A 14883-nucleotide genomic window follows, 5' to 3' on the forward strand; every position below is an offset into this window, starting at 1 on the left:
AAAATAATCATTTTTTTTTCTAATACGGGTACAATGCTGTATTGATCAGTGGAGAGAGAGAGAGAGAGATATGGTATTCTTTTTCGCCTGCACCATCGAGATGCTTTGACGACGGAGATGCGATACGGCCCCCCATGAGGTCATCTAGTCTGCGCCCCCGGTTTTTTCTCCTCCATGCTATCCGTGATTGCTGAGCGCCTAGCAGGATAGCCACGGATACCAGTTTTCGAGTCTTCGGTCTGACCCGGCCGGGGATCGAACCCACGACCTACCGATCGAGAAGCCGGACGCACAACCATTACACTATCTCGCTGGTTCCCAGCGTGTGCAATTTTGAGAAACAAGGAGGCCAAAATACCAAAGAGAGCGATAGGGGGTGAAAATGTTAGAACATCCAGTGAGATATATTTATATAACATGGTCAAAACATGCACATGAAGACTGCTTATTCTGCATATGACACGAAAAAAGGCCAACTCAACGAAAAGTAGACATGGAAACTGGTTTTCTGAGCACCTACCACCTCGAAAAAATAGCCTTTTTTTAGTAAATTCACCAGCGATCAGAGTTGGGTGAATAAACTCCCCAATTACATTCCCTTTTTTCTGATCTGTAAATATGAGGGGGTGAAAATTTGTGTCAAAATTGATAAGGGTGCGATGAGCCGAAAAAGATGGGAACCGCTGGCGTTGATGAAATTACATGCAAACGTTGATCGAACACAAAAATGAAACGTCAACTTCAGGTAACCCTTCAATACACCAATGCATAGCCTATTTTCCTGATAGGTAATAGTATTTGAAGTCAACTGACTTTAGCGTATATTTCCATCAGATAATATGCAGAAGTTTCATCTGTCCATCTTCATCTGTCAAACTGCAAATAACACATAATCTTTCACAAGTACAAATACAGTATGACATTAATGACAAAATAAGATAAAACTGACGAACATTTGAGCTTATGAACTGTGCTCGTTCCTGTCCATGGCAAGATAACACGCCGGACAACCAATTCCTCCAGAATTTCAATTGTCATAATAATGATGACAGTTTCCAGTCAATTTGCACACATGCATGCAAATTAGCATATATACTGCGAACAGTGGCTGAATTGTAGTGTCTGTCTTCGTTGGAACTAGGGCAACTTGTGCTGAGGCATCAATACTGTAACAGTAACGCACTAATATATCACCGTACCAACTTGGTTTCTGAATTCATGCTGGCCTCATAGCGTCTCCCAGAAGTCCCAACACCTAGCTACCTTTGTATCATGTACCGTTATGATCATGGTGCAAAAGTTCAAAGGATCCAGTTGAATTGGAACTGTCACTATCATCATCTTTACGAATCGATTTCATTTCAATAGAATTCGCTTCTTGCTGCCGTTTCTTCAATACCTTACCTCCTTGATACCCAACGACAGACCCCGTGACGCCTGCAGCCGCAACTGCCAAGCCCCCCAATTTCAGACCCACTAGCATCCCCACCGGTCCGCCAACGACCGCTCCCACAACTGGAAACATCGCCGCTTTTAACACAGTCGCTCTTCTTAACTGAGACGTCCCTGCCTCTATGTTATCACCGGCCCTCTCCACATTACTTGTGATATCATTTATAGTTTCTCCCTGGTCATGCACCATAGACGAAACGGTCTGCATCATTTCATGCAAATCAGTCATGTCCTTTTCCAATTTCTTCCAACTATCACCAAGATCGTTCAATTCGTCTGTAACTAATTGATCTTGAATCGGGGCATCAACGAAGTGTTCATTGTTAGTCAAGGTAGATTCAGAATCGTCGCAAGTGCTTTGAATTAAAAGTTGATTACCCTGCATAGTGACATGCCGAGAGTCTTCAACGGAAGAAAATTGGCGATTTTGTCTAACGATAAAGTTATCAGTCAGTAAAGATTTATCCATACTTTCAAGACCTTGTTTTAAAGTCAAAAAATCTTCGACAGCCTGCATAGCTTTCGTTTTAGCTGGGTTCAAGTATAAATCGAACGTATCCAAATCTTCAGCAAGAACCCTAGCACGTAAATTGTCCATATCTGCTAAGGTTCTTGTTATTTGCTTCACGGTTTGGCTCGAATTTTCGTATTCAATTTTCAACTTTGAGAATTGTTCGGAGGTACGCCATTTAATAATGTTCACTTTGTGTTTATGCAATCGTTCAACATCAACAGGCAAAGCGATTTCGACATAGTTCCGCACGGTACTTTCCAATCGTTTGAAAGGTACTTCCCGTTTCGTTTGAAATCTGTTGACTCCCAAATCATCGTCAGTGTCATTTACAACACCATTAGGAGGAGTCGCATCTTGGACGGTGTTAGAAGTAGGCTTTAGGAACCTTACCGGTTTCCACAATGCTTCCGACAGACTCCAATTCATTATGTAAGCCAAGATATTGAGCTTATTATTTCAGATACACATTTTTAATTCAAACTGCAATATAGAACAAAGATGAGAGAAAATATGTCAACATGCATAAAAGGCAACATAAAATACACTGGTATGAAAATCATAATCACTAAGTCCAGGACTCCGGATCAATCCTGAATTTTATGAATTGGGGCTTACGGGTGTTATAAAATACCTTTGGTCAAAATGTAGGCCTATATGAGATTTGATAATATGTCAATAACAGAGCATTGCGGGATATGCACATGAAAAAATCAAAACTATACACACTCAAATGATTATCTTGAAAAATTCATTTCAACAACGTTGTAAATAAGGACCAAACTGTCAAATGCATTATAGGAGTGATGGAGAAATTTGCAATAGGATTTTATACCAGGCCTTAACCTATCAATGAAAGGCTGTACATTTGTAAGGCAAAATGCAATTCTTTCCACGTAAGACAAGAGTCTGATAGCCCATTAGAATAATCAACGCATGACAAGTGACAAAATAATTGGTTGTATCAAAATAATTGGCACATATTCCGCATTGAATATAGTTGCAATGAGTTTGACGTACAGTCATCAATATTAAACATAAATTTACAGGACAAATTTAAGATGGAATAATTTCAAACTACTAAGTAGCAAACAATGGCTAACATATCTTAAAAGATCAGGGTATAAACATCCATCGGATGGATACACAAAACATAATCAATCATCCAACAAAATAGAATGTAGGCAAGCAACCCCTACACATGATGTTAACACCAAGTTGGGTGTATCAGCAAAAGCAAGTACACCAGTCAAAATCATGCATAGGTCATCATCAAAGAAATATTGTAAGAAGTTTTAAAACAAAATCAAAGATATCATTTACAGTCCAGGTAATCAAGAAATGGCAAGCAGGTCTAGTAAAACTTGAATGTCAACACACCTAACACCAGAGACTGCACATAGTAGGCCTATTACGTTGTTGATTTTAGTACGTACAATCACAGTTGCCAGCATTTTGCTGCGACATTCAAAGTGTTTTCATTGACACAAAATGTTTAAATGGGAAAATCGTCAGGATCGCTATCATCTTTCTCAATGACGGAGGCCCCAACAACGCCCCCCTTCTTTGAGAGTTGCAACAAAGTCTTCGGAATAATGTCTTGGTCCTCCGCTATTTCATCAGAAGAATCTAAATCCACGCTGACAAGGCTTTGGTCTTGGTATGATTGAGATTGCTCGCTACCTTTTGAAAATTCCTTACATGCCGACTGATCCGTTCCGTCAAACTGTTTCAAGTGTATTCGTAAATGTAGATTGACTTCTGCAGACCGACTGAGATAAGGAAAATTGCCACCGGACTTGAGATGGGCTCGTTTTGAATTGGGGAAGCACTTGTACATATCCTCCTTCACATTCGGCGAAAGCGCCGAATCATCAAAAACATCCAATATCGTCACTGGTATATGTTGTAAGGCATGCGGGAATCTTAAGTAATCGCCGTTGCAATGCAGGAGAAGACGCGATGATATTTCTTGTTGGGATAAGTTTTCCAAACAATCCACAACAAAATCAGTGGCGTCAGATTGTAAGGTGTCGGTTATGCCAGACGTTAAACTCCCCATGACAAGACGCTTTAGGATAAACGCAGGGATTATCCAAAACGCGGTGGCGGCACGAGTGTATTTAAATACTGTGGTGTCAGTAAAACCATTGCAAACAATCAAGGATGCCACCATAGACGTACTCCTCACTCTTTCCGCAAACTTAAGCGCGAGATAGCCACCAAGGGAGCATCCGAAAATATGAACTTGGTCAAGCCTTAAGTGATCGATAACCTTTCTCAAACCAGAACAAAACTCTTCGATGGTCCAATATACCGGATAATCCAATGCAATTACGCGGCAGCCCATTCCGGATAATCCAAGAACTTGCTTGAAAAACACATCTGCTTTTCCTGCAGCGGGTGGCAAGCAAATGATCGGGCATTTTATGCTTCTCGGGCCAGCATCGTATAGACTCCACACTTTGCTGTCGTCTCCGTCCACAACGATACGCTTTAAGGGTACAGCATTCCTGAAGCTCTGATACTCCACCGAAGCAGCAAGTCTATTCGACATGCCTGTATAGCTAAGTGGTCTGTACTGTGATGTTGATACACACAATCAGTCTACTTAGCGATAAAAGCCGCTGCACCGTTGGTCGGTTTTCACAAAAAGTGGTGAAAGAATCAGGAAGTCTGAACGCCGTCGAGTTGAAGTCGAAGCCGCAAGCAAGCAAGCACCAACAAAAGGAAAAATCAAAACAAATATAGGTCGTGTCCGGACAGGTCCGGATTCGGAAATCCGAATGCTTGCGTTTTTTTCAAACTCATGCGGTTCGGTTTATTAGCAATTTTTATGTCAGTTCCTACAGTACAGTTCAGTACAGTACAGTACAGTACAGTACAGTTCCTTTATTGATGCTCTCCATTCCGCGGCTCTTTCTCGCTCTTTCCATTCTTTGTGCGTGCGATATTTCATCGGGACTTTTTTTCTTGGCTTTTGTTTGTCACCGTAAGAACAGCGACGCGGGGAAAAAGGAGCCCAGAATAACCTCGGACGCGTAAGTGAACCAGGGCTGCCTGGAAGACAAGCGATTGTCGTCACCACTACGCTACCCCCCCCCCCCCCCCCCCTCCGGAACAAACCTCAATGAAACGGCGTGGAACAGAAAAATTTGCCCAGAGCTAGGCAGCATTGAGCAACAAAATACTATAAGCCTTTTATACCTTTCATATGTCTAACATAAGATTGGAATTTTTCTGACATAAGCCAACGCTATAACTGAAACTGAACAGACCTGAAACTTTCACAAGGCAACTGCCTTTAAATCAGCCAGGGGTCACCAACACGCGGCCCATGAAGTAATATATTGCGGCAAGAGGTAGGGTCTTTTCCAACCGCACAGTAGGCCTACGTACCATCCAACAGGTTGAATAGCAATGACCTTATTGCGGTTTCATCGCATCTCCTTCGCCCACGAAATTTATTTGTTATGAGACGACAATATTTAGGCGTACTGCCGTCCTCTTCCTCCAGCATCCGCCCACCCTCGAAAATGCGTCGTAAATAACTCATAAGACGATCGACGATCTGGTTATAAACATATTTTACTCTTTTTCTCTTGAAACATATCTTTATACATAGGTCTATACGAAGCACCTCCAATCCAACCATATATTCAATATAATGGAAAGTAAGGTTTGATTTCACGATGATTTTCATTAACCTACTTAAGTAGCCTAATCTACAATTTCACAAACTCTACACGAGATTGATGCCTCATAGCCGCATATCATCAAGGGAGAGCGAGTCATTGCTATACTCCCGCCAATTCTTGCAAATATCACTTCGCAGCAATGCTGAAATTAATCAAAATTACCTGAACCCTGAACCTGTCGCCTGTAGATGATGGCTGCGATTGCGACATGAAAGTAGGGTAGGGGGAGATGTGGCACCGATGAGACACTGGGACCGAAAATACATGACAAATTATCTATGATTACCCCATAATTACACTCCGTGAATTTGTCTACAGTTGCATGCTAGCAGAATCTTTCCTCGCATACAAACAACTTCGACCTGCATGAGTTATGGGGTCTCGGACAGATCTTTTCTGTTTTAGGGGGTGTAAAATAAATTTCGATCGACGCATACATTTTCTTTGTAACCTTCAACACAAACAAACCAGCAATCATTCTTAATGTGAAGTGTAGGCCTGTATCAAGATATATAAAGGCACATGTATTTTTATTCAATACCAACCTTGAGTGGCAGAGGTGGTCAGTAATGGAGTACTTCTAATTTTTGCAAGTACCAAAGTATAGTTTGCCTCAACTTCTGGTATTTACTCAAGCATATATGATTTTCTCTACTTTTACTTATACTTCGTAATATTTTGTATATTTGGTAATATCTACTTACTTACTTTTCGCTATTTTCAGTTTGTCAATAAGAAGTAGTTTAATCCCCCAATACGAAAGATAGCCTGAGGAATTTCGGGGCTGTTTTCACGGAGTACCAACATTTGTTATTCACAAAAGTCAAGTCAAGCCCAGAAATTTTGTTGCGCTTCGCGCACAGTGGTTATGGAGTGACAAATATGTTTCACGAAAGTATCAGTGAATATAATGCAGGTACCGGATTGCTTGGTTCCGCTCGCACCGCATTGTCTCCCACATCAAATATTTCATCGCAGTTATGGCCCACCATAACGTTTGAAACTACCGTTTCGCAATCTAGCAATCGCCTATCATATAGTAATCTAGCAGCCCATGACATGTCATGCTAATCTGAAAAATCCGGCTTTGTTGAACGTTACACCTGTTTTAGCAGATCACCTTTGAAGCTTCGTGGACAAAAGACATGATATATATTTTCCGCTTTTTAGAAGTGACATTTGTATTTCACTTTCAATTCCGAGTATCATACTTTGAGTTCTAATTACTTTATCAGTTCTTTTGTCTGCAGAACATACATGTTGAAGCATAAAAGCAAGTGCCTCCATTTTTCGAAAATAAAGCTACACTAAATATAAATTTTACGATCCACAATATTTGTTATTAACGTATACTAATCGCGCAAAGTGTTGAAACCGTATCCGATACAACTTCTCCGTATTGCTTTTCGCCTAAGCTTGGGGCCTTATAATATGGGGTAGGGCGCAATGCCATGATATTCTTTAAAATGGGGTCTTCTAGTATCAATAATATAGTTTGCATCCCATGATGCGGACGAATGCTAATTCTGTCAAAAATTGACACCTCCTCGGATGCATCAATGCGAATCAAACTCTCTGCACCTTCCGCGTAACTTAATTTGCAGCTTTTTGACAGTCCATGCGAACGAATTAAGACTGCTTTCACAACTACTTACTTACTTGAGTAGATTTAAAGTCAGTCAATCCTACTTCTGCTTCAAGTAGTTTTGGGTGGCTTATGGAAGAAGTAGGGGAGATGTGGTACCGATGGATCAAAAATTGGAAAATGATCGCTGGCCTCAAAATGTTCAGCCGAAAACAGCAGATCTTTTGCTGACTCAGCACTTTGATACAAGCTCTACCTATCGCGCACATATATATGAATATCCGTCTTTTCAAAAAAAATTTATGGACGTTCAAAATTTGTTGCTCGAACGTGTCATCGGTCCCCACCCGGTGGGTCCAATGGCACACCACCCGGGGACCTATGACACATATATCCTAAAAACTCAGATGTGACAACTTTTCTTGCTCAGTATTATAATCTAAGCTACAGCAAGCCAAAGAAGAATGTTTGATCGCAACCGTCAAAAAATAGAATAAATATTAACTCAAATGTTGTCATAAAATCACGTTACGATTCAGGCTCGGACTTATAATTTTGACGGTACATACATATTGCCCGAAAATCGACAGTGTGACTTCCAAATACCTCGTTATAGCGATAAAACATCATATGCAATTATTACATAAAGATTTTCTATACGCAGGCATGTTTCATTTGTTTCATGATTAGTATGCTTGATTATTTTGCTTGATTTGGCTATTGTATCATCGGTCCCCACCCTACGAATTTTATACATGAATCGAAAAAAATTCCACTCAAGGAAAGTACTGAAAGAAATAATAGGTGCCATTATATAGCCTGATACAAGCCCTACACTTCACAATAAAAATGATTGCTGGTTTGTTTGTGTTGAAGATTACAAAGAAAAATGTAGATGTCGATCTAAATTTACTTTACACCCCCCAAAACAAAAAACATCTGTGAGAGACCCCATAGCTCGCTCACGTCGAATTTTTTTGTATGTGAGGAAATATTTTGCCAGCATGCAATTGTAGACAAGTTCACGGAGTGTAATCATGGAATTATCATAGAGAATTTTCAAAGTATTTTCGGTCCCAGTGATCCATCGGTACCACATCTCCCCTACTCGTACTTGAGTAGATTTGTTCGCCGCTACTTCTACTTCTACTTGAGTAGCTTTCTTCACTGTACTCTAACCACCTTTGTTGATTTGATTTCTTTTCAATTCAACTACAAAATTTATAGAGTTGAGGCCGATGATATCATAGCCACATCAAGCAAAATAGTTGGACTAACTAATCATACAACAACAGAAACAGGCTTGCATAGCCTACATAGACGCTATATTTAGATTTACATGTGGTGTTTTATCGCTATGACAAGTTATTTGGAAATCAAAATGTCGATTTACTGGCAATGTGTATGTACCCAAAAATTTGTAATAATGTGCCTAGATCGACCAACGTGATTTCATGGCAACATTTGAGGTATTATTTATTCTATCTTCTCCCGACCCAACGGGTGGGGACCGATGATACGTTCGAGCAACACATTTTGAACGTTCATAAATATTTTTGTCAATGGTCGTATATCCATGTATGTATATATGCGCGGTAAGTAGAGCTTGTATCAAGGTGTTGATCCAGCAAGAAATCTGCTCTTTTCGGCTGAAGATTTAACGGCCAGGGATCATTTTGCAATTTTTTATCCATCGGTACCACATCTCCCCTATATGTGACAAGCTATACTTGACCTACTTGAAAGATCGTATAAATACAAGGATTTGTTCAAATCTCTTTCTTTCCTTGCGTTATGAAAGCTTATTTATGTAGGTTATTTATTTATTTCACATATCACGAATAGTAAGTGCCGCAGATCCATCTTATATTATGGTCCAAAAATATGGAATGCCATTCCATTAGCCTGGAAGGAATTGTCGTTTTCTGCATTTTGTCGTGAATACAAATCTCATTTACTTATACCGTATTGAAGTTAGTTGCTTTATATTGCAATTGCCGTTCATCCTATTTATCTCCTGTTTTGGTTGTATTTAGTCCTTTCAATCCTTTAGTATTTTGCCTGTTACTCCTTTGACGTTTCAAACCGCTATTCGGCCTGCTTACATTTTTTAAATATTTATTTATGACGCGAGATTCGAATTGAACAATGCCTAATTAGTTCTCCATTAATGCCGCTGACTGGATGATCCGCGGGAATACCTTAAGGATCGTATCGCTGCAGCATGTATTATATTTTCATTGCAATCTTGTTCAATAAAACTGTCTGTCTGTCTGTCGATACTATGGGGAAAATGACGATGAAGACATCCGTATAAATTAGATTTCTGTTTTAGTCGAAACATTCATCGCAAACAGAAGCGATATTTAAAGATAAAATGCAAGCTATTGTCAATTGGTAATTTTCGATACTCAACTATAGGCTACTGTCTTGAGATGAAACAGCAAAACTCAGCAATCAGCAAATCGTGTCGACACCTTCGTTTTATCATTGCAATACTTGTAGTATCTTAAATGAACAACGATGAGGATGATGATGACCCTAAGGTCTCGCATATATCATTATGTTGTTGTCAGTGGTGGCTTTTTGGGTGGGCGAGGTGGGCGGTCGGCCCCCCCTGGTCGAAGGCCCCCCTATTTGGCTGATGCGCTTTTTTTAAGGATAATAACGAATAAACATGGAAATCCGTGTACCAAGCAAGAATATGATTCCGTACAGATGTGTGAATCATCATCAAATCTTTGCATTTGTTAGAAAAGTCCCGTATCCCGACAATCATCACGTCTCTGCATGCGGTAGAATATCTTGGTTTTTAAGTAGTCCATCCTTGCACACATGCAATAATAGACATGACCGAATCCAGCACCTTACCGCGGTGAAAGATAGATAATAATAAGAGATGGGAAAAGGGGCTACGGTTAGATCCTTATAAGGGCCCCCCCGGTAAGTCTCGCCCAGGGCCCCCCGTTCGTAGGGCCACCACTGGTTGTTGTATAAATTTAATGAATGATGCTATTCCTTCAGTGATGATTGCGGGTATAGAAGGTTCCACATAAAAAGTGTTGATTGTGAAACTATAGCAAATTCTTGGCGCAAAGTCGGCGACTGAAAAACACTGTTCCCATCCGCAATGTTCACAATCATTTTATTAATACATATAGGCCTACATAGCGGGTAATGGATCGATCGATCGTATAATTGCAATGCAAATAAGGCATGCTGAAATTAGTAAGCGGTCGACAAAGTAAACTAACACTGTTATATAGTCGTCTCAAGACACAATTGTGTGAACTAGCAGCTACGAACGACATCGTGTATGTTTATGACTGTTTCACATACACGATATCTAATGAAACGGGCTGGGTGAGACGCTAACAGGCGATCATAGAGTGTAGTTTATCAATACGGAACTCTCTGATGCACCGTGGTGTCTGCCAGATCAATTAAGATATAGAAAGTGTTGACTATGAGTCTATCATTTGGTGCTGACAATGTCACAGTGGATATATATTCGAAAACACTAACTGTTGCGACGACACGAGGAAAGATTACGCTTGATTTGGGTATTCATGTCTCCAAGACAGAAGGTATTGTTGTGCTAATGAACTCTCTTCCCTTAATTACCACAAAAGCGAAGGAGATCACACCATCACATCAATATTCAATATTCAGAAGGTTGTATCAGACTACAACAAGATCCAAGCTGGTCCCGTTGCTGCCAGGCTCCATGCATATTTGAATTGACAGAGACATGTCGTTTAGTCCAGGGTTTCTCAGGCTACGGTATAATATAATCAGCAGACTTTAGTTACGGTCGCATTAATTACTTATATATGATGGCGTATAGTTGCATGCGAGTAGTTACCGTTAAAGGTATGGCAGCGCCATTGGTTCACGGAGTCTGATATCCATGTTAAATTGACGACTGTATTATGGGCTGGGAGTAGTAGGCTACCATCACCATTTCGTTGTAAAATACCTCACGCATGACATTTGCAAATTGCAGAACGCCTTATCCGCTGTTGAGAATCACTGCGGCTCGTTTATTACCAGTAGTGAAAACTTGGAAAGTCAATAAAGTTCAGTTAATATCAAATCAGAGTTCAGAGTTCATTCTCATAAACAGGAGAATGACAAATGTCCGCACAGCAAGCTTGGCTCGTCTCGCACGACACAGTTCTCATCTAGCATTCTCAGGAAAACCATGAGAAATTATTCCAGATCAACGAAACCATTCACAAATTAGATTATAATTAGATTACCGGAATTTCGCTTTAATTTATGGGTCACTAACACGCGGCCCGCGAGGTCATATTTTGCGGCCCGCGACCTAATGTGAGATTTCGGAAGAACGCTTAGTAAGGTTAGTTAATTGTGAAATGCTGAAATTGATCTGAAACTGATTGACGAACGAGAATAGAAGACGTGGCGACACTTGTCGGACAATGCAGTTTTCAAATACACACTGTCTTCCTGATCTAAGCACAGAGATAAAATGCCTTGGAAGTGTCAATCACAATTACAAATTGAAAACAACGCCATAGCTATCCACTTTCGTGATTGGTTAGTAGCTTTCTAGCACCTCCGTAAAAATGTAGGTGTGTCACGCAATGTTACGTAACGCCGTATGTTTTAAAAGTCGATTAATGCTTAGATTTTCAAAATCAGCGCGACAATTACATCTGATTAATATCAGTGATTATAAATTCTAAGGTGTTTACGATGAGTTGAGCTGTCACAGGTGTGGCTTGGCCCGTTTGTGCCTCATCTGAGCCTTACCTCTCCTTTGACGCTTCATTTTCGAACAATAGATATGAAAATTCCGTGATTTTGGGAATAAAAATGTGTAAAATCTAGTCATTCATAAACCATAACATCGATAGAAAATAACAATAATCATTGAAGGGTTCACAGTTCTCTTTCACTCGTCCCTGACGACATCTGAGGCACTGCCTCACGTTGCCCCCACTGACGTATCACGCGGCGGGTATGTGCTGCTGCAGCGACCATGTTTGGCTCCCCTTACCCATGTGGGCAGAGAAATATGGCGCACACGAATCCCATGTATTAGTGCTACCTCTACGCCACAGATATTCAATTGTGACGTCAACAGTTGATTGACATGTATGGCTCTTTGAGAGTTCCAATTGAAAATATTGGGTCAATATGGCTCTTCGGTCGAAAAAGGTTCCCGATAACTGCCATAGATAGAGGAACAATTATTTGATATGAATGATGGGCAATTGGGCATATTGCCGTGATGTGCAATGATGTCTCAGCATAGTGTCCTATATAGTGTCGACACATGGCAAATCTCACGCCTCAGTGAAATTGTATCACGTCACAATTTCCATTTGGCTACAGGCAATTTGACGGTCATTTTTGACCGGCTTGCCGAGCATCAAATTTGGTAAAACGGGTATCAATCGAAAGCTGACTCTGCACTGATTACGAAAATATAAATTTTATTCCGCTCGTGGCCCTGGAACTCCCACAATCGGCCTCGAATATTTCACTGTTATTGATATTGGCATTGGGACGCAACAATGCTGTCTGGGTGTTTTCTCTTGAGCTACTCTCTCTCGTTTCGCCAGACAGTATCGTTGCGTCCCAATGCCAATCTCCATAACAATGAAAAATTCGAGGCTGATTGTGGGAGTTCCAGGACCACGAGCGGAATAAAATTTCGATTTTCGATTGATACCTGTTTTACCAAATTTAATGCTCGGCAAGCCGGTCAAAAATAATAGTCAAATTGCCTGTAGCCAAATGGAAATTGTGACGTGATACAATTTCACTGAGCCGTGAGATTTGCTTGTGTCGACACCATATAGGACATTATGGTCTCAGACACTGCCAAAACCGAGACGCTTAGAAAACGACTTAGGGTTTATCCAAAAAAACAAGGCTTACCAGGAGATAGTTTTGCAGCAAGTGCAGTATCTAGCTAACCCCAATATCGATTCTTTAGTTGCTGAAAAGTATTGTTAGGTATCGTGCGCAGCTCATGGTTCAAAATAGAATGAAAGTGATGATCATGATATTTTTGTCGTATTTGTATTTCATTGATAAAACAATATTAGTTTTGTGGTAACTATGCCCGTCACCCATGTTAGAAAGCATAGCGTTGTACTGACGTAAAGTTTTAACACGTGGTTGTTAAACTGCGTGGCCTATAGGCTACTTTACCTCGATATTGAATTCCTGCGGCCCGCCGCCAAAAACGAAGTTTGAAAAGTGGCCCGCGACCCATTTTGAGTTGGTGACCCCTGCTCTATAATTAGTCAATTTAATGGAATTATATATAGGTGTCCAAGTCTGCTATATAGCCTACTTCTTTGTGCTTACCTTCGCACTGCGCCTTGTAGCGAATTACATACTGTGTCTTGAGCGGATGAATATAAGAACAGCTGATTATGAGGATTATTATGGGTAAAGATTCTCGAGTGTCAACAATTATGATATAGTGAAATCGCTCTCATTCAGGGTTTACGATAAAAGAAAGAACAGAAGATACCATTCACCTGATAGGATTTCTCAACGACTCAATAACTATATCACATCACCCGCGCGGAGAATACGATGTATACACCGTATCATGGCTCGACAAGGCTCCAAGTACTTCAAGGCGAATGTCCTGGCCATCAGACTCCTTCTCCCTTTCTGACGGTCATTGGTATGGCGGGCCCGAGACGCTCCTTCAGAAGTGGCCAATAGCCGAATCATCGATACCGTTGCAACCATATATTTCAAGAGATATGGTGTCTCATAAGGATGCTGTTTATGGTTCTTTTGTCGAGAGGTATTTTCTGAAGTAAGATGAAATGTCGATTAGGCCTAGTTCTTGCTTCAGGGAGCATCATATTGACTTGATATTGTGCTTTAGCTCCAATGGATGCAGCGTTATTATCGATGAAAATGTCCCTCTTTGGGTCGGCATTAATGAAAATGGGGATGGCCGAATAGTGTTATCGGGACGCCGTGATGAGCGCGTCTGTCCTCATAATACGAATGAAAATGTGCTGCTGAAGTATGATATCATTGTCGGAAGTGATGTCAAGGCAAGAATTTTTCAACTTCTTCTATTACAGATATAACCGACGAGCCCATGATATTTTATATTAATCATGACATGCAAAGTGTAGTAGATCTTGACATATAATGTGATCATATTTCAGAGTGTCCATAAAATTTCAATGAGGGAGTACTTCCAGCGACCGGTAGCCATACCAGATGAAAGGATGTTCCGTTATCCGATATGGTCAACATGGGCCAGATACAAGGTTCCAAGTGGAACATTGTGAAATAATACGCGCGGTGTAATCGATAGATGTACTTTTGTTCATCAGCAAGATGTATCCCAACAATCTGTTTTGGATTTTGCGAAAGAGATCGATAGCCGCGGTTTTCAAAATTCACAACTTGAAATAGATGATATGTGGTCAACGAAATACGGGGATTTTTTGTTTGACGATACCAAATTTCCAGAACCAAGGAAAATGATGGCGGCGTTGCGTAAATTAGACTTCCGAGTTACCCTCTGGACAACTCCGTTCTTCAATGTCGAATCCGAGGTATTATAGCAACTTATAGCTGACTTATCGTTAGATATATAGATCAAGCGTGACTTGCGAACC

At 40.6% G+C, this 14883-nt stretch overlaps 3 protein-coding genes across 3 annotated transcripts in view; 1 reads left to right on the plus strand and 2 right to left on the minus strand.

Moving 5' to 3' along the window:
• Nucleotides 1–180: 180 nt before the first annotated feature.
• Nucleotides 181–2392, minus strand: LOC145452062 (syntaxin-17-like). Its single transcript, XM_080330273.1, has 2 exons — nucleotides 1204–2392; nucleotides 181–1166 (listed from the first exon to the last, which is right to left on the minus strand). Exon 1 carries the CDS (start codon nucleotides 2390–2392, stop codon nucleotides 1271–1273), a length of 1122 nt encoding a protein of 373 aa, XP_080186399.1. The 3' UTR covers nucleotides 181–1166; nucleotides 1204–1270.
• A 54-nt stretch (nucleotides 2393–2446) lies between these two features.
• LOC145452063 (maspardin-like) lies at nucleotides 2447–4684 on the minus strand. Its single transcript, XM_080330274.1, has one exon. The coding sequence runs from the start codon at nucleotides 4518–4520 to the stop codon at nucleotides 3459–3461; it is 1062 nt and encodes a 353-aa protein (XP_080186400.1). The 5' UTR covers nucleotides 4521–4684; the 3' UTR covers nucleotides 2447–3458.
• A 5720-nt stretch (nucleotides 4685–10404) lies between these two features.
• Nucleotides 10405–14883, plus strand: part of LOC145452197 (alpha-galactosidase MYORG-like) — a 28127-nt gene continuing 23648 nt past the window's right edge. The window contains exons 1-5 of the mRNA XM_080330422.1: nucleotides 10405–10833; nucleotides 13733–14060; nucleotides 14133–14307; nucleotides 14425–14529; nucleotides 14596–14820. Of these exons, the coding sequence (XP_080186548.1) occupies nucleotides 10713–10833; nucleotides 13733–14060; nucleotides 14133–14307; nucleotides 14425–14529; nucleotides 14596–14820 (954 nt within the window). The 5' untranslated portion in view covers nucleotides 10405–10712. The remainder of the gene's footprint in view (nucleotides 10834–13732; nucleotides 14061–14132; nucleotides 14308–14424; nucleotides 14530–14595; nucleotides 14821–14883) is intronic.

This window comes from Botryllus schlosseri, chromosome 12 (genome assembly GCF_051294905.1).
Source record: "Botryllus schlosseri isolate E-star chromosome 12, Bs_hap1, whole genome shotgun sequence".
Classification (NCBI taxonomy): domain Eukaryota; kingdom Metazoa; phylum Chordata; class Ascidiacea; order Stolidobranchia; family Styelidae; genus Botryllus; species Botryllus schlosseri.